The sequence below is a fragment of the Mauremys mutica genome, chromosome 3, assembly GCF_020497125.1.
Source record: "Mauremys mutica isolate MM-2020 ecotype Southern chromosome 3, ASM2049712v1, whole genome shotgun sequence".
Classification (NCBI taxonomy): Eukaryota; Metazoa; Chordata; order Testudines; family Geoemydidae; genus Mauremys; species Mauremys mutica.
The window spans coordinates 89666061-89688955 of record NC_059074.1 but is presented as its reverse complement, the minus strand read 5'-3'; the positions used below and the strand labels follow the sequence as shown (position 1 = coordinate 89688955).

The 22895-nt window shown below is 44.4% G+C and overlaps 1 protein-coding gene across 4 annotated transcripts; it reads left to right on the top strand.

Annotated features, from left to right (window-relative positions):
• The first annotated feature begins 421 nt into the window (after positions 1-421).
• Positions 422-22060, top strand: LOC123365916 (amine sulfotransferase-like). 4 transcript variants are annotated; one of them, XM_045008946.1, is made up of 8 exons: positions 422-486; positions 888-970; positions 6509-6682; positions 8251-8459; positions 10147-10273; positions 11328-11422; positions 15960-16143; positions 21816-22060. In XM_045008946.1, exons 3-8 carry the CDS (start codon positions 6541-6543, stop codon positions 21938-21940), a joined length of 882 nt encoding a protein of 293 aa, XP_044864881.1. In that variant the 5' UTR covers positions 422-486; positions 888-970; positions 6509-6540; the 3' UTR covers positions 21941-22060. The 4 variants fall into 4 exon arrangements, with proteins under 4 accessions (XP_044864881.1, XP_044864883.1, XP_044864880.1 ...); XM_045008948.1 differs by lacking the exon at positions 422-486 and having other exon boundaries at positions 701-970; positions 11331-11422; XM_045008945.1 differs by lacking the exon at positions 422-486 and having other exon boundaries at positions 704-970.
• The last annotated feature ends 835 nt before the right edge of the window (positions 22061-22895 follow it).

The window sequence follows — 22895 nt, the reverse complement described above, 5'->3', positions numbered from 1 at the left end:
GCCCGCTGCTCTGGGGCTGACACACGGCAGAACTGACAACAGCCTCTGCCCCGACACCCCCAGATCTGCGAGCGCAGCAGGTGGCTCATCCCGAGGGGCCACTGTGCCCTGCCACCCCCTCCCTAAACGGGGGGGTTTGTCCCCGCACAGGGTCTTGCAGCGTCTCCCCCCCTCTCCCCCCCGGCTTAACCCCGGCTCCCACCCCCCAACCTCCGATTTTCCCCCTTCAGCCCCTCTCCTGCCGCTACCTACAGCAGGTTGACCCCCCGCCCCCGGCCAGTAAATTTCTGCCCCCCGCTCAGACCCTGGCAGCCCCCCCGCTGCGATTTCCCCCTTGAGCCTTTTAAAGCACCCCAAAGAGGAGGCAGCAAATCCTAAGTAGAAGTGAGGGCAGAGGCGACAGCGAAGGTTACTGCGCATGCTCAGTGCAGCCAAAGTAGCGAATCTGGTGCGGTAGCTGTTTCTGTCGTTACACCGGCCCTGCAGGTAAGTGGGCATATTTTCAAATCTATAAGATTATGAATAGATAATTTTCACATAGTTCATCAGGGACGAAAAGCACAAATAGTTTTTCCTCCTTCCATTTCACCTGATGCTGCTGCTGTGAAAAAGTTGGAGTGAAAGTGAAAACTACTATGCTATCGTTTGAACAGCTGACTGTTAAGTTATTTAATTCAGACATACTCAGGAAATTGGAGTCATATTAGTTTTTTTCAGACATTTTGAACTCTTTTCACATTTCTAAGAACTACCCTGCTTGGTAATCTTTCACTAGTGGTCAGCCTTCAGGTCAAAGTTTGGAAGAGATCAAAAGAAAAAAACACCCCCCCATAAAACTCCAATCAGGTTGCACATCAGCTGTAAAGAAAGTATTTTCCTGTTTCTAGGAGTGAATATCAGTCTTGTTTATTCAAGTGGAAGGCAGGAGTGTGGGCTTGTGTCTTGGAGCAGCAGAAATAGCACAGAGAAGGTAAATATTATTTTATTATTTAACATTACTAAAACATATCCATCAGTAAATCTGTGAATGAATTAAATATTTTATAAACTTCCACAGTGAACTGTATGCCGTGGAAATATTTTCCATCACTGTTCTTTGGCAATAAGCTGAGTGGCATGGGAATCTGATCCTGAAATGCTTTTTTGTGTGTGTGTGGTTGTCCAACAAAGAAGTCACAACAACAGTGTGTGTTAAAGAGTTCAATGTAATTTAAGCCATCATTTGTTTTACAATATCAGCATGATGATGGAGCTTTTAACTGGTAGTTGATAGTTCCTGCTGTGTCAGCAGAGGTGGATGGAAAAGTTAAGGGAGCAACAGGTTTGTGTACGAATACAACTGTTGCACCTGGCTGGCCTAATGTCATTCTACACATCACTGCTGGAATTTGATATTTGTAAAAAGGTTATAACTCCTGCATATGAGTGACCACCCTAGACCAGCCCTTGTGCAGTGTCCATCAAGCTGAAAATGTCTGTAGAGCTTGTAGTGCAGCCTGAAGGGTAAAAGGAAGTTGAAATTTTTTAAGTTGGGGAAAAAAATAATGCAAATAAAATAAAATTAGCAAGGGGGCTGATTGCATTCAGAAAGCAGGAAGGGGGGAATCTTCAAGGTGATTGCAGTGCTGCTGGGTGACAGCATATCATTATGAGTTATTTTCTAATTTATGCAGTAGAATGAGGTTTGTTTTATCTTATGACCCAACTATTTTATCACATGGTGCTTTTCCACAGACACATCTAACTGTAAAAAAACAAACAAACACATTATTCCTCAATCCGATTTAAAAGCTCCAGGGAGATTAGCAGATTCACTGGGCAAAACAAAAAACATAGTATCAAATTGAACATTTTGAACATTTTATGGGGTTCTCAAGAGAGAGGATTCAGCTGAAAAGGGGCTACCAGAGATCAATTAGGATCAGCTGAGAAGGGGCTGCCAGAGATCAATTAGGATCAGCTGATTCCAACTAAGGGCTGCCTGAGACCTTTTAAAACCCTCTCCTGTTGGGATAAGGGGAGGGAGAGTGCATGTGTGCACTCACACTCTCCTCCTCCTCCTGAGTAGCAGTAGGGGACCAAGCCTCTTGGGTAGGGCTGTATTCCCTCCCATAAGAGAGAAAAACAAACCCTAAAACACGGGCTGAGAGAAGGACAGACTGGCTGTCCCTGTGCAGCCAAGAGGGACTGTTTTACCTCAAGCCCATCTCACCAGAGCTAAAAACAGCTGAGGCTTGTGAGACTGAGAAGGTGCCTTGCCACAATGGTCTCTGAGGACCAGCAGCTCTTTGCAGTGAATGTACACATATACCACCAGCCCATAGGGAAGGTAATAATACATACTGCCCTGGTTGCAATAAACTAGGTAGCCTAACTCTGTTGCTGGGCTTCTGCCTGCATTCTCTTTTTACTCCTGCAGCTTGTGCCTTTGTTGTTGTTTTGTTCAGGGGGTGGTTTTTGGATTAAGTTTAAGGAATGTTACATGTATGTAGCCCCTACAATGCTCCCCTTCACAACTCCCTTACAAAATCCCTGTGGTCACTTAGGAATGGGCTTTTTAAAGCCTGGTCTTTCTGAGTAGCCCTGCCCCCAGCCTGTCCCTGAGTTGGGCTTTACTCTTAATTAACCTTGGCCCTCCCTCTCACAGATGACACCAGGTAACCTAATCGACTTCTCAGCCCCCATCAACTCTATCAGGGCTGGTGTGGGATGCACACCCCATCCCAAAGTCATACAGGAGATACCTTGTTTTTCTCACTGGATGATGAGAAGGGACACAACTCTTCTCCTGGTTGGACATTTCAACTCTTTGACAGAAGTACAGTCACTTTCTAATTGGACTGCATCAGCTTTGCCAAGAAGAAGGTCACTCCATCCAACAGCAAATGTATAAAATACCCTGTGGTGTTCAACTTGTTGCTCCTTGAAGCTGAAACATCTGGATGAGAGAGATTGTGAGCAGGACTGTCATCTCCTGGCCAGTGACTGCACCTCCTGCTTGGTAACAACTAAGGGCATGACTACACTACAAACTTACATTGATATACAGCCACTGCAGTAATTGCTGCATTTTTTTTTATGTCCACACTACCCTCCTTCTGTCTGTGGGGCACGTCCTTACCAGGAGAGCTTGCAGTAACTTAAGAGGGGCAGTGTGGAGGTCTGAGAGCACCGGGCTCTCAGCTCCAGAGGGAACTCCCTGCTGGGAACCCGTCTGCCACTCTGGTTACTGGATCCCCACTCTGAGGCCAGCTGCTTACCGGGCTTCGGGCTCTGAGCCCAGCTGCTGACTAGAATCCTTGCTCCTCGCTGGCTGCCATCTGGGGAACAGGGAGCTGGGAGCCCAGGCAGGAGGGAACCGAGGGGCCAGACAGCCGCTGGGCTCCCAGTGGGGAGTCAGGAGCCTGGGTGGTAGCCTGGTTGGGAGGTGGGAGCCAGGGGGCAGCTGGTCTCCTAGCAGGGACCCCTGGTGGCAGCCTGGCCCAGTGTGGGAAGCCCAGGTGACAGCTGGGCTCCAGCTGGAGCCCCACACCTGTCATGGGTTGACAGCCTAAGCTGTGAGCTGGGCACTGGATTTACAGCAAGGAGCCTATCAGCCTTTCTTGTCAAAGCTGTGAAATTGACAAGAATAACAGCCAGACGCTGGGGTGGAGTTGTTATGTCAGTGTAGTAGGATACTTACACTGGTGGAAGCAAGGCTGTAGTCTGTACACTCACATAATTAGTTTGACATAAGCTCATAGGTGCAGGGCCGGTGCAAGGATGTTTCGTGCCCTAGGAAAAACTTCCACCTTGTGCCCTCCCTGAGCCCTGCAGCAGCTCCCCGCCCCCGTCCACCTTGAGGCTCCGCCCCTCCCCCGGCCGAGGGAGCCGTGTGGCAGCTCCCCACCCCAGCTCTCCTCTGCTCCACCTCCTCCTCAAGCATGTCGTCGCCACTCCACTTCTCCCGCCTCCCAGGCTTGCGGCCCCAATCAGCTTGGGGGAAGGGGTGGAGTGGGGGCCAACCCCCATCCCCCCTGGAACTCAGGATGTCAGCGCCTCTGCATAAGCTGCCTTACGTGGACCTAACTCTGAGTGTAGGCCAGGCCCAGGGGTGAAAGTAAGGCGGTATGGGGCGATACGGCGTACCAGTAAAAAGTGGCCACCAGTCTGTACCCAGCGTTGCCACAGCAAAGGACCTGTGGCAGCACTTTAATGTCATTGTGCCTTTTGGCCCACCCCCGCAGCCACTGACGGGGGAGAAGTGAAATGAGCAGCTGCCCAGGCTAGCAATTTAAAAGGGCCCAGGGCTCCTTTAAATTGCCACTGGAGCCCCGGTGGACACTGGTCAGGCAACACGTGGATAGGCTGGTTGGGGGTTGCAGACCCTCCCAGCCCCGCCCCTTCTGCCCAAGGGTCCTCCCCTCCCAAAGTCATGTCACTGAACTCACATTGGGGGGAGGGATAGCTCAGTGGTTTGAGCATTGGCTGCTAAATCCAACATTGAGCTCAATCTTTGAGGGGGCCATTTAGGGATCTGGGGCAAAAATCTCTCTGAGGATTGGTCCTGCTTTGAGCAGGGGGTTGGACTAGATGACCTCCTGAGGTCCCTTCCTACCCTGACATTCTATGAATTACTCTTTTTGAGCCTTGTATGTTGTGTAATGACACTAACAAGGGTTTTTTCCCCCACATACTTACTCTTCTTTGTTAGTTATATACCACCAAAAAAGTCTATTATTAGAAAACCTTAAAGAGAGAGACCTGGGTATCAATTCACTTAATTTGATAAACTACATGGAGATTTCTTAAAACCTTTTCCAACTCAAATACTGTAACAGACATACAAGGTGAAATCCTCTAGAAGGTTATTTTAATCTACTTTGTCACCGTTGGGGATCACATCACACCAGTAATGTGTTGGATGGAAACTTCTATTTTCATCGTCTTTGGGGAACATGAAGTTTTTCACTTGCTATGGCCCAGGCAGTACAAGGAAGTCCCCCAGGCTACTGCTCAAGTGAGTCCACAGTCCTGGATCATCTAGACTTAAGGAACTAAACTCAGCAGCAGCTGTTTCTTCTGCCTCCACCACACTCTTCTCTGATCTACACTTTTCTTCAGGAATGTGCATGGTTACATCCATTTGAGATGGAGATATGGACGCTGCAGTAGCTGCCAGTCACCTGCACTCTGACTAACTGGAAGATCAGGCATCTCCTCAACACTCACATTCTCACTGGGGCCGGAAGGCTCACCACAAACTTTTGTGTCTATGTATCTCAGGAGAGCTCCTTCCTGCTTAGATAGAAAAGCTTCCTGGACTTGCTTTCTTTTTCTGAATGCTGCCCCAGAGGGGCATTTTCTTCTTTCACTCATGACTGCTGTTCTGTGCCAGCTATAGTGGCTTTCAACACTCAGTTGAAGGAGACAAATAAGCAGGCTGTAGCAGGGCCTGAGTGAGGGAAGATATCAGCATTTTAAGGGCTTAACTGGCTCCTACTATTTCAGCTGACTGCCTGTTCTCCTCAAGTGGGTTCAGGGAAGCAGCAGGAAACAGGAAGCTTCCTGAGTAGCTGGTGTTAATCAGTCCAGGCTCCTAGGGGTGCTAGAGAGCTACATAAGAGGCTCCTCCTCCTCTTTATCCCTGCAGCTCCTGCTGCTTTCTATTATTCCCTCTCACCTTTTCTCCTGCCTGCCTGTTGTGTCTTCTGCCCGCCTTCCTCCAGCACAGCACTCCACCATCTCTGTGCATCTAAAGCAGGGAGAATACATATGCACCAGCAGCAGACACAATTTTCTACACTCTGGCCGCCTCAGTTAGCCTCATGGTAAGCCCAGCCTGGTATCCAGTGTGCTCCACTGACACATATGTGGCATGATGTCACAGATTTACAAGTGAAGAACCTTCTAAAATATTGTGGCCAAAAATAAAATTATCAAAGAAAACTCTTGAAAGGAAATAAACCTCCTCTCCCTCCCTCCTATTTTGCTGAAATTATGTTACTAGACAAGAGGGACTGGGAGAAATATATTAAACAGGGAATAGGAAAGAGAGAATCAGAAATAATATTATGGGGCCAACAGAATACCAGCTACAAAATTAATTGGAATGCAGCCTCATTACTCTGGTTGTGCACAAGGACTAAGTCATAGCTCATGGAATGCACTGGACTTTGTGGTGAGCTCCTTGAGTAGCTCTGAGTTTAAGTGCCCATTTACATGGATTCTGTGAAGTTAGAAAATTCATTAAAGCAATATTGGTGCCTGACAATACCAGACACTTGTACAAGTAAATAACTCAAAGACAATGTATTACACAGCACTTTTAACTGCAAAAGATATTCTGTTCTCATGCCAGTCCCTGAAAGTGCCATTTCTACACTGTCATTCAGTTTGCTGGTTTTGTTAATATATATTTTCCTATCAAAAGGAGATCTGTTTTGTTTATATTGTACTAAAATTTTTGTCCTGAGGATAGATAACACCAAAATAAAAATGATATAAAATAATGTTTTCTAACCTGCAGATTCTTGACATAGGAGTGAAACTGAGTTAACAATGGAGCCATCAGAAGAATTTTTGTTCAAACATAAAGGATTTTATTTCGTGTCAAACATTGTTACACCTGAATACATAGATTCACTTGAGGATTTTGAAATCAGAGACAGTGATGTATTTGTTGTTACTTATCCAAAATCAGGTAAGACTGATTGCTTGATTCCCTTTCGGAAAATCATATCAGACTTTTGTCTGAAACCTTAATTGACACACCTCCACCACCCCACCGCTTATTGACCACCTTTATGACCTATTTTGGTGGTAGCAGTTCAAAATCTTTTACCTGCCAACATTTTATTGGAAACATTATCTCAGTTTCGTCCCTGTGTTTTAAGCAATGGCAGAAGGTTACCTCTAAGCGTTAATCTGCAAAGTATCAGGGGGTAGCCGTGTTAGTCTGTATTCACAAAAACAACAAGGAATCTGGTTGCACCTTAAAGACTAACAGATTTATTTGGACGTAAGCTTCCTTGTTATAATCTGCAAAATATATTTGAACTGGGCAACTATTGCCAAAAGCTGTTCACAAATATGTATTGTAATAAACCACGTGTATTTGTTTCTGTAGTAGTAAACTAGTTTTATTCACCTTTTGGACATAGTAAGTTCATGGAAAGGGAAGGTGGTGTGAATGCTCAGACTAATGAATTTTTACACAAATACAAAACCTCAGACTGCACTGAGACAGCTATCTCTACTGCAAAAAAAAAAAAGGACAATCCTCCCCTTCTCCCCCTGCCCTCCGATTGATCCCAGTCCTGTCACAGACTATTCAAGCTGAATTGCCAACTTCATGTACTTAGGTGATCAACATTTTTGTTCTCAGACTTCGCAGTGATAAATTTTCTTAAAACAAGAAAGCACTGCTTCCAGCCTATGAGGTATAAGGTTTGAGAATTACTTGCAGCTGAAGTTATAATATAGCAGAACCAGCTCCTCTGTGAGAAGCTCAGAGAGAAGGACTCTTTACCCCATTGTATACTAAACATTGTAACACAGTTTTTGACACTGACCAATTCTGGTCACTAAGGAACCCTTGGCACTTCTTAATAGAGAATTCCTTGTATCGCTGAGATGTCATGTAACATGCACAGAAAGGACAGATCAATGTGAGCCTTCTCCATGAGGCCTGAAGTAGCACTGGTGCTCTTCCACTGCGGGGGTGGAATAGGAGTACTTTAAAAACTCTCAGAACAACATTATACAGGGTGCTTTGAATAGGGCCAGTGAATCCACTGGCTATTACTGTAATGGACAGTCATGGTGCAGCACTGAGGCTACATAAGAGGGAGAAAAATACTCTGTAGTAATTAGGGTGACCAGACAGCAAATGTGAAAAATCAGGTCGGGGTAAAAAGACCCCATATTTTAAAAAGCCCCCAAAATCGGGACATCTGGTCACCCATAGTAATCACCGTTTCCATGGGGAACCTGAATACCCTAGGTAAAAACATTTGAAGATTTAGTTATTGACCAGCACATAGATAGATATGGGATTTTTAAAACTAAAATGTACAAAAGTATAATGCTGTTTGGATTCCCATCCCTGCTGCATTAATGGACTCCCTTTAAGCCCAATTTTTGGACTTCATTTATAAGGTGAAATGAGACACCGTTTTGAAGAGATATGTAATAATGTGCCATAATGACAGATATTACAAATAAAATTAGAATCAAAGCTGTTTCAAATGAGGCTATTTTCTTTCCCAGGGACTGTGTGGACTCAGAATATTTTGAGCTTGATTTATCATGAAGGCCATCGAGATGGAACAGAAAATATGGAAATAGTAGACAGAGTCCCATGGCTGGAATATAACATACGTAATATGGATTATGTCCGTCGTCCATCACCTCGTCTCTTTGCTACTCACCTGCCGTACTATTTAGTTCCAAGAGATCTCAAGAACAGGAGAACAAAAGTCGGTGATACTATTTTTACAATTTAATTAACATTACCCAGGAAAACTGGTAGCTTTCACCAATAAATCAATCTAAATCCTCAGGGCCAGACTGTCTGTCCTCCCCACAACAACCCTTCCAAAAGCAAATCTCCCCTGCATGGGGATGGGGCTCACTTCCTCCATTCCATGTCCCTAGACCCAGCCAAAGGGGGGAAAACAAGTTCAATCAAGACCTCAGAACTTCAGTGTCCAGTTTCAGTGGAGATCCCATTTTTCATGGAACTACTGTGCTTGGTCTCTGGGCCAAGAAAAGGAGCTGCTTCTGCCTCACCATGACAGCTCCCTCTAAAAGGGGTGTTAGTGATGGGTTATGATCATTGCATTCTGCAGGTTATATTGTAAATTACAGTGTTTTTGTTGTGGTGGTGTATGTAGCTATGTAACTGTAAGCTCTTATGTTATCCATGTTTTATGTCTCCTGCATCTTTAAACATCAGGAAACTTCTTGCTAAGGATAGGGGTGTGGACTGTGGCAGATGCAGCTCAGGAGGAAGGATCTCCAGGGTCAGGGATTCACACTGAGCTGTCTCTCATGGAGATGGCTGCCCTGCCCTGCTGTGTTGCTTTCCCTAATCTAAATGGAGAGTCATTCACACCGAAGGTGTGCAGTGCTGGCCTGTGAGAATTGCCTTGTGGGAGCGATGCCAATCTCTTACATTGCTACCTGGATCTCTCCTGAAAGGTGGCATGTGCTGTGCACCCACTTCCCCAGGAGACTCCCTTCACAGTCACCCTTGCAGCTTCCTTATCTCTGTTGCAGTAACACCTATGATACAATGAGCAGATGCATGGTGCAGAGCTTTCACCACATGAGCTCCATCAGTGCAACCTCTCAATCCATAGGAACCTTCCTCTTGATTTGCTTTATAGCTCACTCCATATCCCATGCAGAAAGAGTCCTTAAAGTTACAGGGACAGTAAAAGTAAATGGAACAACAACATCTCCTAAGCTGCACATAGCACAATTTTAACTACAGAGATTAGAAAATCTTGTATTGCTTCTGTATATTTTATAGGGCTCATGTAGATTTTCACAATTTTAAGACCATGTTGATGGTATAGGGAGTTTTTCTCTTTCTGGCTTCTGGCTGGCTGTTCTTAGTGTGCACCACCATATGCCTTGGCTGTCTGTGTGGTTTTCCTGAAATTCTCAACTCCAAATTGTTGGAGAAATAATAATAACTGCACTCCCTGTTAATTTTTGAGCGGTTTATTATCACATTTCCCATGATTTTTTAAATGTTTTTGCTCCTCTCTTGCTGTGTGAAAGACCCATATAAAAATCAGAAAAAACTTGAAAACCTGATTCTAAGTACTCATGTTCCTAACTTTACAGCAGTGAGTAATCCCATTGAGGTCAATGGTACTATCACTTGTATACAGTACACATGTGCATGAGGGTCTTTAGAATTAAGGAAGTGCAATAGTGCCACTGAATGTACAGAAAATGCTGGCAAAGACACACAAAAAATCCCATTCATTTAAATCAGGATAAACTATTTACTAAAGTACTTATTCTAACCCTTTTCAGACATAATGATTTTAGCATTACTTGCATCAGTAGCAATTGTATAAAAACCACCAATTTTTAGGTTAATTGTGTCCCTTTAATATAACTGAGACTGTCACTCTTTTTACCTTGCAGGTTATTTATGTAGCCAGAAACCCGAAGGATGTTGCAGTTTCCTATTTTCATTATTCCAGCCTTTCAGTCCTACTTGAGACAATGCCAGATTTTAATATTTTTCTGGAGAGGTTTTTAGCTAGGAAAGGTAAGGTTTCATTTACTGCTAAAAGGCTAAGCCCTGCTCACTGACCACTGTGGACTGGAACCCGGAGTAGAGGGTGGGCCTGGGTTCCCCCCTACCTCCCAACTCCGATCAAACACAGGAGGAATTGACCTGGACTGTGGCTTCTACCAGAGGGGATGGTCTCTGGGCTGTTTCCCAACCCACAGGGTGAATCTGTGAGGCGAGCAAATCCACCAATAAGCGCAGGACCCACCAAGGTAGAGGAGGAACAATCCAGCAGAGAAAGGTATAATACAATTCAATGGCTGGCAGTTGAAGCTAGACAAATTTAGACTGGAAATAAGGCATAAATGTTTAACTGTGAGAGTAATTAACCAGTGTAACAATTTACGAAGGGTAATGGTAGATTCTCGATCAATGACAATTTTTAAATCAAGATTGGATGTTATTCTAAAAGATATGCTTAGGAGTTATTTGGGGGAAGTTTTATGGCCTGCCTTATACAGGAAGTCAGACTAGATGACCACAGTGGTCCTTTCTGGCTAGAGAATCTATTAATCCATGAATCTATCAATTTAATTCTACGTTTGTGATCACTAATCCATCAAAAGTAATGGAAAATATTATCTATAAGTAAATAATCCAGGACATAAAAGTGCAAATATGTTGTGCTGGTTGCAAGTACCATTCTGTGGTGCCAGTGGATTCTAGAGGTAACAGTACAATGTGTATTAGTTCTCATGTAACGGTCTGTCTGTCTGTTTGTGGAAAAAACAAAACTTGTCCTCAGATCCCTAGATTAGAAGATGGACTTGGTTTGGCCTTTATCTCATGTTAAAGGTGAAAGATAATCCAGGATAAGGCTGTGAATAAAAACAGGAACTGGAACAAAATCTCTGTGAGCCCAAATATCATCCTAACAGCAGAGGGAAGAGAAGCTGAAAAAAGGAAGTCTGCTCCATTGATTCTGCAGCCATGCTTGTGAGAGTATTAGGATGCAAAAATGTCAATAACTGAATGGTTTTTCTGTTTGAGATCCTTAACATTTATTTCTATCATTTTTCTCCTTAATAAGTAGGGGCTGGCTTCTGGCTGGATCACATCACAGGCTGGTCCACCCACAGGGATGACTTCAATATTCTCTTCCTTACCTATGAGGAGATGAAGAAGGTGAGACCAGTCAATCACTTTATATCTGAAAGAAACAGTAAATAAAATGCCTCAATTTGTCAGTTTAATTTTTCCACCCTTACTCACATTGAGCTGTTCTTTACTCTGTGAAGAGTCTCGTTCATTTCACAGAGTAAGGTACATTGCTCTCATTGATTTCAATGTGAGTTCTGGAAAAAGTACTTCCCAGTGTGAGTAAGGGTGGCAGAATCAGAACCGTAGGGTGAGATGTTCAGAAGCACCAAAGTAAGTTAGCCGCTTAACTCCCATGGACATTCAATAGCACATAGGAGCCTAATTCACTTAGTCACCAAAGGTGCCATTTGCTTCCTAGTGAAGAATATCTGCTGGATGTGAGTACAGTTAGAAAAGATAATAATCTTGCTTTACTTCATTTCTTTTCCTGAATAGCAGGATGGCAGCTACACAACCCATCCCACGAGGCATCCTAAAGGGAAAGGAGAAGTTTGGTTACATTTTAGAACTTCTCAAACTGCTTTTAGAACTGAAGATCTCCTTGTAATTTTTTATGAAAAATGATATTTTATTGCACTGTCTATTCAAAACTAGGTTTTTAGTAAATAAAATATATTAATAACTGTTAGAGAGCTTATTCCTTTACTCTCCCACTTCCCTGGTCCTTCTTGCATGAACAGAGAGCAACAATACCCGAAGTTCGAAGGTGCAAACAATTTGATGTTTATTGGGGTGAACTTCCAGCAAGCTTAAATCCAAGTTCCTTTTTCCTTATTTTCAAATCCCAATTTACTTCCTGTTTGCCCCTAATTTATATAGTAATATTCTTAGCTATACCTTAACCAATCATCTACTAAAATTTACCCAACCAATCCTAACATACTGTAACATGATTAGCTAACCAATTATATCCTACCACTTTAATTAGTTTACACCCAGCAAAATTAATTATACAGCAGACAGAAACAATCACAGAACCAGACAGAGACCATGCAAATAAACATAGCAAAGTAGGAACTATAATGACAAAACAATACAGAAGTGAGGATTTTACAACCACATCTGTACAGACATAAGGGTTTTCCAGCTATGTTTATTGATAAGTAAGTTCTTACCAGACAGAAATCTATCAAACTAAAATTTCTTTTACATTTTCTAGGCTCCTTCCTTTCTCTGGGGGTGATAGATTGGATCACCTTCCTAACAGCCCCAGATTGCCTTATTTCAATATGACTAATTTGGAATGTGAGGATGTGACCGCACACTTCCCAGTTTATGGCTGCCTCTTAGCCAAAGGCATTGGCCTAAGAACAGGGCCTCAGACTGTCACAGTGAGAGAAGGCCCTTACACAGATTCTTTCTTTTATACTTCTATAACTAACTAATGATAAACATATACCTACATTCTTAAAGTATAGACCTTTACAGACAGGCTTGAATATCTATACCCTAACACTCTACCCCCTTTTTTCTTTTGGGATTTTTCTGCCCAGTTATTTCTGGAAAAGCGACACACTTTATGATAGGGCCAGGCATTAAGATGGAAGGTGTTGATGCTTTATTTGTTTTACTGCCCCTTGTGCAGTACCGTGCTCTGCACCATTTTTTGTACAGGTATCCCACACCTATTTTAATTAGCGTTTTAGACTTTTTATTATAGTGGGCCCGAGAAGGTTGGGTTTGGGTTGTTTAGTACACTGAGGGGGAGGGTTTGCTACATTACTTATAAGTTATAATTAGTGGCAGTTTGCTAGGGGGTTGTGCCCCCCTTGATCGTTTTTATATGCAACACACACAAATACAGTTAACAATACACCAGCTGCTATGATAATTTACAGCAACACTGAGAGTTCTGACCACTGCAGTATGGTCCAACGTTTTGGCCACCACGAAAAACACAGCTTTTTCTTTTTTGATAGAGTTAACATTTTGTCAGTGCCATTTTGTAGTGTGTATTGTAAGTGTGTCCAACTGTTGGCGCTTACAGCACGTTGCTTTTATAATTTTTCTGTACTTATGTTTATATTGTATGTTTGTTGAATATTTACAGTGAAATTTGCTATTGTTTAAATCAATTTAACTACTTGGTACGGCATGGGGTAGTAGGTGCTGGTTTGATTGTTTATAACGATTTAAGTTTACGGATTCATTGGTGCACCATAGTTTAGGTGGCAGCGTATAGAAGTTTATAATTTTGGTTATATACTGAAAGGATTTTGCCTTCTAGTGTTATATTGCAGGATGGCATACATTCCCAACAGAATACACCATACCCCATATACATTACCCCTAAATTCCCCCTCTTTGCAATAGGCCATTTATTTTGCTTCCTCATAGTTAAAGGAGTGGGGCATATATAATATTTTATACACTACTGCTTAATGTGATGACAGTTTAAATTACCCCATTCCACCCTCCCCGCTGCCTATTTCCTAGTGGCTCCCAATGTGCTCCTCCTTTCCTAGTTACTTCCATAGGGGTTAAGGGGACCGCCTTATTTGCATTTTCTTTCCATGGTATTATAGAAACAATTACTCAAGAACTTTTTTTTACAGTGGGGGATGTTATTTTTTAGGTAGATGGGTATGTTTTTGCAATTGTGGATAAATATGGGCTAGCCTTTTGACTTAATACTGAAGGCCATTGTTTTGACCAAGCTTTTTTATACTATTTATTAACATTACTAATTGAGCGTTTTGAATACCTACACACATTTTTTCCCATGTTAGTTTTTTGAAGCCATCCCCCACCCGTGTTACTAAATCCCCTGCCCAATGTGTTAACTGCAAGTTTACCTTCACTGCTGTTCTTCATCCTGTGGCAACTGCCGATAGTTGCTGTACCATTAATTTCTTTATTTGTTGTTGAAATTTTACATTTTGGCTTACTAATTGTTTGGTTACCCACTTATTCCCCAGATTTTATGTACCCAGCATAGTGTTTTCCGCTGCCCACAATTCCCTTTTTATTCAAAACTAGGTTTTTAGTAAATAAAATATATTAATAATTATTTTGATGTTTTCAATAAAGATACCTATGTGAAATCTTTGAAAAGTACAGAACTCTTCAAAATTCCAATTTTTTTTAGAAACTAGTTTTTCACTTTTCTACCAGCTCAGCTAGCTTTTGACTCCTTAACAACTTCACCTAGCTTAGCAGAAGTCAGGTTTAGACTACTTTCAGTGTCCATACATGGGTTTGTTCTGGTCCAGCTAAATCCATTTTAAACTGATTTTAGTTACACTTTGTAAACAATGTCTGGAGTATCTGAGTGCACCTCTTAGCTAAATAGGTAGCGATGGAGCAGCATCCTCTCAGCTGACTGCTGCAGGAAGCATGTTGATAGTAGCAGCAAGGCTGATTAACAAAGCGAGGAAAGACCCTTCCCATTAAGAGGTCCAACTCCTGATATATATATTCATAGATTCCAACGCCAGAAGGGACCATTGTGATCATCTTGTCTGACATCTTGTATAACACTGACCACAGAACTTCCCCAAAATAATTTCTAGAGCAGATCTTTTAGAAAAAATCCAATCTTGATTTAAAAATTGACAGTGATGGAGAATCCACCATGACCCCCTGGTATATTGTTCCAATGGTTAATTACCCTCACTGTTAAAAATGTAAACCTTATTTCCAGTATGAATTTGTTTAGCTTCAACTTCCAACCCTTGGATTGTATTATATTTTTCTTTGCTAGACTGAAGAGCCCATTAATAAATATTTGTTCCCCGTGTAGGTAATTATAGACTGTAATCAAATCACCTCTTAACCTTCTCTTTGTTAAATTAAATAAGAACATAACAGCCATACTGGGTCAGACCAAAGATCCATCTAACCTAGTGTCCTGTCTTCCGACAGTGGCCAATGCCAGCTGTTCCAGAAGGAATGAACAGAACAAGTAATCATCAAGTGATCCATTCCCAGCTTCTGGCAAACAGAGGCTAGGGACACCATCCCTGCCCATCCTGACTAATAGCCATTGATACACTGAGCTCTTTGAGTCTGTCACTGTAAGGCATGTTTTCTAATGCTTTAATCATTCTTGTGACTATTCACTGAACCCTCTTCAGTTTATCAACATCCTTCTTGAATCGTGGACTCCAGAAAACGACACAACAGGGTCCTTCTGCTTCCAAAATAGGTTGCCACAGACAGACCAAAATACAGTTAGCCAGAAAATTATGACAACCTTTGTCTTAAATGGTGCTAGCAGTTGTAATCACAGTCACAGAAATGAGCCTTTCTCTCCTGATTAGGCCATGAGGATGGGTTGGCTAATGATGAAGGAATTTGCAGTGGTTTAACTTGCTACTCACCTGTCAGTTTTTAATGCTGCTGTAGCCTCTTACAGTGAATTTAAACCTAGCTTATGAAGTAGTGTAGTAAGACTTAAGGTTCCAAATAAGAAGTCACCTTTATTCTTTAATGCTATATCCCTGTGCTCAGTTTCCCTTTATTTAACTATCCCATTATCTTTCACTCTATCATTTATTTAGTTAGTTCTTTTATTTTTCTAATTCGGGAAACCGTTACTTTGAAATAATGTTCATTTCAGGATCTCAGAGGCGCTGTGCTGAAAATCTGCAAATTCTTAGGAAAGCAGCTAAATGAAAAAGAGCTGGACACTGTTGTAGAAAAGGCTACATTTGATCAAATGAAAACTGATCCCAGGGCAAACTACGAGTCCAAGCAAAAAGCCAATTTCCTGGAACCAGGCAAAGGACATTTTCTTCGCAAAGGTAAGGCAGAAACAGCCAACGCTAATAAATATTTAATCCTGCAGATCCTGGCATAGGACGTGTTGAAGCTAGCTGCCTAGGACTTCCAATCACAACTTTCCATCCCCAGGAAACAGTTGGCTTTGGGGCACTAAGTCTGCTGAGTGAGGCTGTATTGCTGTGTAACAATACACCAGACACCACGTCTCACAGATTAAAAGAGAGCTGCACTACTTTGCTGAATGCAATATCTTAAATGTTTGCTGAGCAAAGTAGTGCAGCTTTTTTTTGACCTGTGAGAAAAAAGTGTCAATATTTTTAAAAAATGAAAATGTTCAATAAGCTCTATTAGAGGGTAACATCAGGACTGGCTCTACTTTTTTGCTGACCCAAGCGGCAAAGCAAAAAAAAAAAAAAAATAGCCACAGCAGTGCCGCCAAGGAAGGAAAAATGAAAAAGCTGCCGCCCCAAGAATGGACAGAGTGCCGCCCCTTCATATTTGCCACCCCAGGCACCTGCTTCCTTAGCTGGTGACTAGAGCCGGCCCTGGGTAACATTCATTTTGTATCACTTGTAAAAGGGAAGGGTCGTCTTCAAGAAATTAAAATGTGAACGTTAGAGAAAACTAAAAGCATTTCTGTTTAGTGCTTCTGAGAAACTTCACACATGCTGGGCATCGGAAATGATTTTCTCTACAGCTTCTAGGGGTTATTTAGAGCATGAAATTAGCCAAAGAATAAAATCTAAGGGACTATTCTTGTGGCTGAGAGGAGAGAGGTATTTTTCATGATATAGTCCTTATATGGGAGAGTTGTGAATAGATGTCAGGGGTTTGTGGTTTCTGATACTGCTGAACAGGGCCAGATTAACCTCTTGTGGGCCCGGAGCCAGACATATTTGTAGACCCCCATGTAATCGTTGTTATGGGTCCCTTCCGAGTGAGGGCCTGATATGGCAGTGCCATTGGTGCCATGGTATACCTGGTACTGAATCTCAGAGAAATTTTTCATTTTGATCACGCACCTCTGCAAAACTATGTGTATTGCCATACACAGCTTTCTCAGACCCCAGTTTCTCTCACTGAGCTGTACCCATGTGGGTTTACTAGTGTCCACAGTGAGCAGAATTTTCATAAAGAACAGGGAAACTCCCCACAGATTTATCTCCTTCCTAATTCAGAGGAAGCCATGTCTCCAATACCTCCTTATTTCACCAGTCACTGTACGTGGCCCTGGCCTCAGCTCAATAAAGTTCCACAGCCAGCAGATGCCTGATCAGTTCTAACAAATCCCTTCCCCAGCACCCTTCCTTCCATTTGAGCAAGCCACTTGCAAACACCATTTCCCCAACCCTGGCTCAGTGAACACTTAGCCCCTGGGAACCTGAAAGTCACCAGCCTTCTTTCTCCCTCTGCTCCCATCTACATTCTATTCCACTATGTGGTCACCACCACCTCTCCCCAGGCTTGTTTCCCTTCTATCTTGGATGTGATCTCCAGCCAGCAGGTCCTATTCTCCCCCTGCAAGTCTGACCTGCTTCTTCTTTCCCTGCTTCTCTTGACATTCCTTTCCTACTGCTGACCTCTGTTCCTTGAGGTTAACTCCAGTTTATCTCCTCCTAGCTCTAATGGGCCCCCGTAGTCAGAGAGGCACCTGTTGCTTCTCTGGCTCCAGCCATGGGACCAATTGCCAGAGGCCAGCCTTAGACAGCTGCACCAACTAGCTGCAGGAGGGGTGGCAATTCCAAGGCTGAGCATGCTTGAACCTTGCAACAGCAGCACTAGGGACTCTGTCTCAATCCTCAACGCTGGCCCTAGGCAGCTGCAGACTCTGCAGTAAAATGCTTCCCTACTCCAGGCCATGGCTTTAAGTACTTGAGATGCCCATCACCTGCAGCAGGGGCCCTCAATTCCCATGCACCCCTCAGCCAACAAATAATCATACAGAAGGTGCAACATGGATGATTTTAGAGGCTGGGGTACCAGGAGGTTCCCCATCCCTGCGTAGCAGCTCTGCAACAAGCTCTCACTGCCCCCCTCTGCTGTGGGACCAGGACCCTATGAAGACAGTGGAGTTACCCTGTTTATAACTAGTTCCACCCAAAGCCTGTTGAAGTCAGTGGAAGTCTTTTCATTGTCGTTAATGGGCTGTGTATAGAAGCAAAGGAGCTTCTAGACTCTAGGAGCACAGTGCATCCTAAAACTATGCTGCACTGGTTTACTATTGTAAACAGGCGGGTCTCACATTACCTAGTGAATAATCAACACCTTTTTCAGCACTTAACTTTTTCTAAGAGACTTCCCACCCAGTTACTAAATGCAAACCTGCTTAGCTTACAACGGCTGAAACTATCAGGTGGTATGGTTACAAAAGCAAGACACTTCTGAATTCAGCAGGAATTTTCGATGTGCACAGAATGCAGGACTAGTTCCCGCACGATTTCAGAACTGCAGTAAAGTTCTGTTTGTGTGATTGGAAGATATCTGGATCTATACTATAAGACTGTCCCACATCCAGGCCCGGTGCAACCATTTAGGCGACCTAAGCGGTCGCCTAGGGCGCTGGCATTTGGGAGGCATCATTTTCTTCGGCAGCAACCGCGGTGCCTGGATCTTCGGCCGCCCTGGAGCCGCCGGCATTTAGGCGGAGGGAGCTGGGGCAGGCGCAGGGCCGGCTCTAACATTTTTGGCGCCCCAAGCAAAAACAAGGAGCGCCGCCCCCCTCCGAGCGTCACCCAGTCCCCGCCCCCCCGAGCGGCGCCCCGCCCAAGTCCCCGCCCCTCCGAGCGTCGCGTCGCCCAAGTCCCCGCCCCCCCGAGCGTCGCGTTGTGCCGCCCAAGTCCCCGCCGCAGGCGAGCACCGCCCAAGTCCCCGCACCCCCAACATGGCACCACGCTTCCTAAGCCCCACCTCCCCTCAGCGTCGACTGGCCAAACAAAAAACAAAAACAAAAACAAACCCCGAGTGCCGCCCCCTCCCAAGGTGCCGCCCCAAGCATGTGCTTGGTAGGCTGGTGCCTGAAGCCGGCCCTGGGCAGGAGAGCGCGGGGAGGGCTGCCTGCAGCAAGTAAGGGAGGGGGAGCGGCACGCAGGAACTCCCCGCCCCAGCTCACCCCTGCCCCACCTCCTCCCCGAGCACTAGGCGCCGCAAGCCTGGGAGGCGGGAGAAGTGAAGCAGCCACGGCGTCCTCAGGGAGGAGGTGAGGCAGGGGTGAGCTGCTTCACTTCTCCCGTCTCCCAGGCTTGCGGCGCTAATCAGCTGAGGAGATGCGGGAGAAGTGAAGCAGCCACGGGGTGCTCGTGCACGGAGCAGGGGTGAGCTGGTGTGGGGGGGTGCTTCAGGGTGAAGGATGGGCGTGGGGAGCTGCCGCAAGGGGGGCGCCTCAGGGCAGAGGGGGGGAGCACCTCAGGGCGGGGGTACAGGGGGGAGGAGGGTGCAAGGTGGAAGTTTCGCCTAGGGCGCGAAACATCCTTGCACCGGTCCTGCCCACATCATGAGGAAAAGTTATTTTGTTCTACTCTTAGGCTATGTCTACACCCTAAGAGTAGAAAAACGTTAAAGTGTTCCCAGCACTATCTACACTGCTACTTTACAGTGCTGAAACTTGCATCGCTCTGGGGTGTGTTTTTTCACACCCTGGAATGAAGAAAATTTCAGCGCTGTAAGTGGCACTGTAGACAAGGCCTTAGTGCCTGTGGGGAACTTGCCAGTGCAAAATTTACTATCATTTTCTTTCTAAACAAACAAAACTAAAAGGAAAAATTACAACAACCCGTAATGGTGGTTGAAAATAGCAATGCCAGTCCGAGTTAGAATTGGAAAGAGTTTATCTGGTTGTTCAAAAACTTTAAAAAGTTGCTCAATTTTATCCTACGTTTTCTACAGCAAATTACAATGGATCAGCATTTGGTTTGGGAGAAATGAAATAATAGAGAGCAGCCCAAATTGAACTTGAGCATGCCTGAACTTTGAGAGTGTTCAGATCTGGAAGGCAGGTTCTAGATTCCCTTTCTTAATATCACATAAATCTAGAAAGGAAAAGCCAATTTCTGCTTCCGTGACTCAGATCGTCCTATGTGCCTGGTACTGTACTTAAAGCTGCCCATGTCCTCTAGTAGAGCTTTCCCTCCCTTACCTATCATTTTAACATCTCCTGGCATGAGGCAGGAGGTGAGGAGGTTCCATATACCTCCCTTGCAAGGCTTCAGATAGAGGTGCACTGTCCTTTCATTCCACCCAGTTCCTTCTTTGAGGGCTGCCAGCAAAGTCATCCCTAATCCAGTCTGGGGAAGTCTTCTGAGGGTGACAGCTGGGCCAAAGCCTTCTACTCTTTGTGCATATATGTTCCCCATTCACAGTACTACCCCCTTCTAGCAGCCAGCTCCCCATTCACAGCAACCCCAATGTGCATCGGATCTCACCAGCCCTGGCAGCTTCCCTGCTCCCTTTCCTGTTGATAGCTGCCAACTGAATGCTGGGAAATTTAGTTCCTTCCCTGCTCCAGGGCTGGCTCTCCAGGTAGGGAGCTGGCCAAGGAACTACTGCTCCCAGGGTCCCTTGGGCTCTCGGCTCCCGGGCTAGATCCCTATGCCTGCGGGCAGAGGGTGAGAGCTGGAGTGTTGTTGCCTGTCTCTGGGTGTGGCGCAGGTATCAGGGTCCTGGTATGGTGTATCATATTCCCAGGGAGGGGGGTGGGCTGTCTGGCTGCCTGCCCCAGGGGCTGGCCAGGCCTGAAGAGGGTGAGGGTAGGTGTTCTCTGGGGCTGGAGGCTGGGCGCTGTGGTAAACAGGATGCTACTTCTCCCTCTCGGAGCCCCTCACAGCACTGTGGAAGGGGAGGAAGCAGGTGTTATGGGCCCCTTCTGAGCATGGGCCTGGTGCCAGGGAGCCACTGGCACCATGGTAAACCCGGTACTGCTGCTGAATAGAAGGGTGACCCAGCTAGATGGTGGTGGGCACTGTGGTATGGAAAAGGTAGAAAACCACTGCCTACCATTTAGTACAGCATTGCCTGAAAAGAATGTTCAGAGAAGCTCATATTTCTCTTAACAGTAACTATTTCCTGTTGCCAATTTTTCTTCTAAAATTTGCAACAAAATAAATCAGTACAGGAAGATGATAACTGAGATGTATAAAACCATTGGTTCCTAAAGCAGAATTAGTGACATTGTCTAGAAATACTGGGTCAAATTAGTTACACTGCAGACAAAGTTAGACCGAGAATAAAATTGGGCCATTATGATTTTCCCCAGGGACACAGCTGTATTCCACAAACACAGTCACAGTTTTTGCCAATGGCATGTGTTTTAACACAGGGGCAGCACTCTCTGATAAGGCTACTGACATCTGTAACATGCAAGTCACATCACTAAAACATTTGCCCAGCTAATCAAATGGACACCAATGGGTACATTTCTAGTGCCGTGAAGGATAGATGAGATGTACAACTCGAATTTACAAAACAGGAGGGTGTTTTTTACTGTAGTTTGCCCACACCTTCAGGACTGGAGATGTACCACCAAAGCCATAGAGAACTACGTTCTGGGGAGATGAGAGAGGAAGGAACGGAGGAGAAAATGAACTGCACCCAACTAGCAGCATTCACAGCCTCTTACCTGCACAAGCAATATTCTAATGATAATAAAATGTCCAAGTGGCAGCAGAGCATCTAATGACCAATTCCTCTCCTGCCCCAGGGACCGTTGGAGACTGGAAGAACACAATGACTGTGGCACAGAGTGAAAGGTTTGACAATATTTTTAAGGAGAAAATGAAAGACCTGTCTTCCATGTTCAACTGGGATACTAATGACGACATATAGGCTGGTTTCCAGGTGGAAAGAGGTGAAAGTGCGCTAAAGAGAATGAAAGTATGTGTTTGTCTCCAGTGTTCATAAAAATTCATCATTCTGTGCAAATTAAAGATTTTAAACATGCAAAAATGTTTACTTCTTACATGTATTTGCACATCACCACAGTACCCCAGTTCTAAGCTATGAAAAGGTCTTACATACTGTCATGTTCTGGGGTGCAATCCAGGCCAGTCAGGGGTTGTGTCCCCACATGTCCTATAAACCGGGGTGTCTTAACTGCCCTGAGGTTGTGGCTGAAAGCCTGGACACCAACAGCCAGCAGACAAACATGCAGTATCCTGAGTGTCTGCTATGCAGACCTGGTTCAGTGCTCTGACCCAGCTGCCTGCCTGTGACACAACAGCCCCACTCTAGTCTCAGTCACCCAGTTACCTCATGCAGCAGTGACCCAAACACTGAATTTTCCCAAAACTGCTTTCCGATATCTAGCCCTTTCCTGGACCATTCAGAGAGATATAAAGGTTCATTTGTTCCTTTAAAGATACAGTACCCAGCAGCTTACTACATTAACCTGAGTTAATATTCACTTTAAATCAAACACAGTCGTGGGTTAGTTTTGATTAAAAGTAAAGCAAGTTTAGTAACCAAAGGAGTTTGGATTTTAAGTGAGTTCAAGTACAAAGGATTGAGTTAGAAATGGTTATAAGCAAAATGCTTTCTAGAGACTAAGACTTAACACAAGCTACAGCCTCTCTTCAGGCTAAGAGTCTTACAACACTACCTTCCTGCCAGATGGCTGCCCACCCTTCAGGTCAGGATCAGGACCTCCCACAACATCCAATGTGCTTGGTTCCTTTGTCTTATTACATGAAACATAACTTGGGGTTCTTTGCTCCTTTCTTTTATAGTCCAGTGTACCTTTACTGTGAATTCTTTTTAGGTAACCCCTCAACATAAACTATGA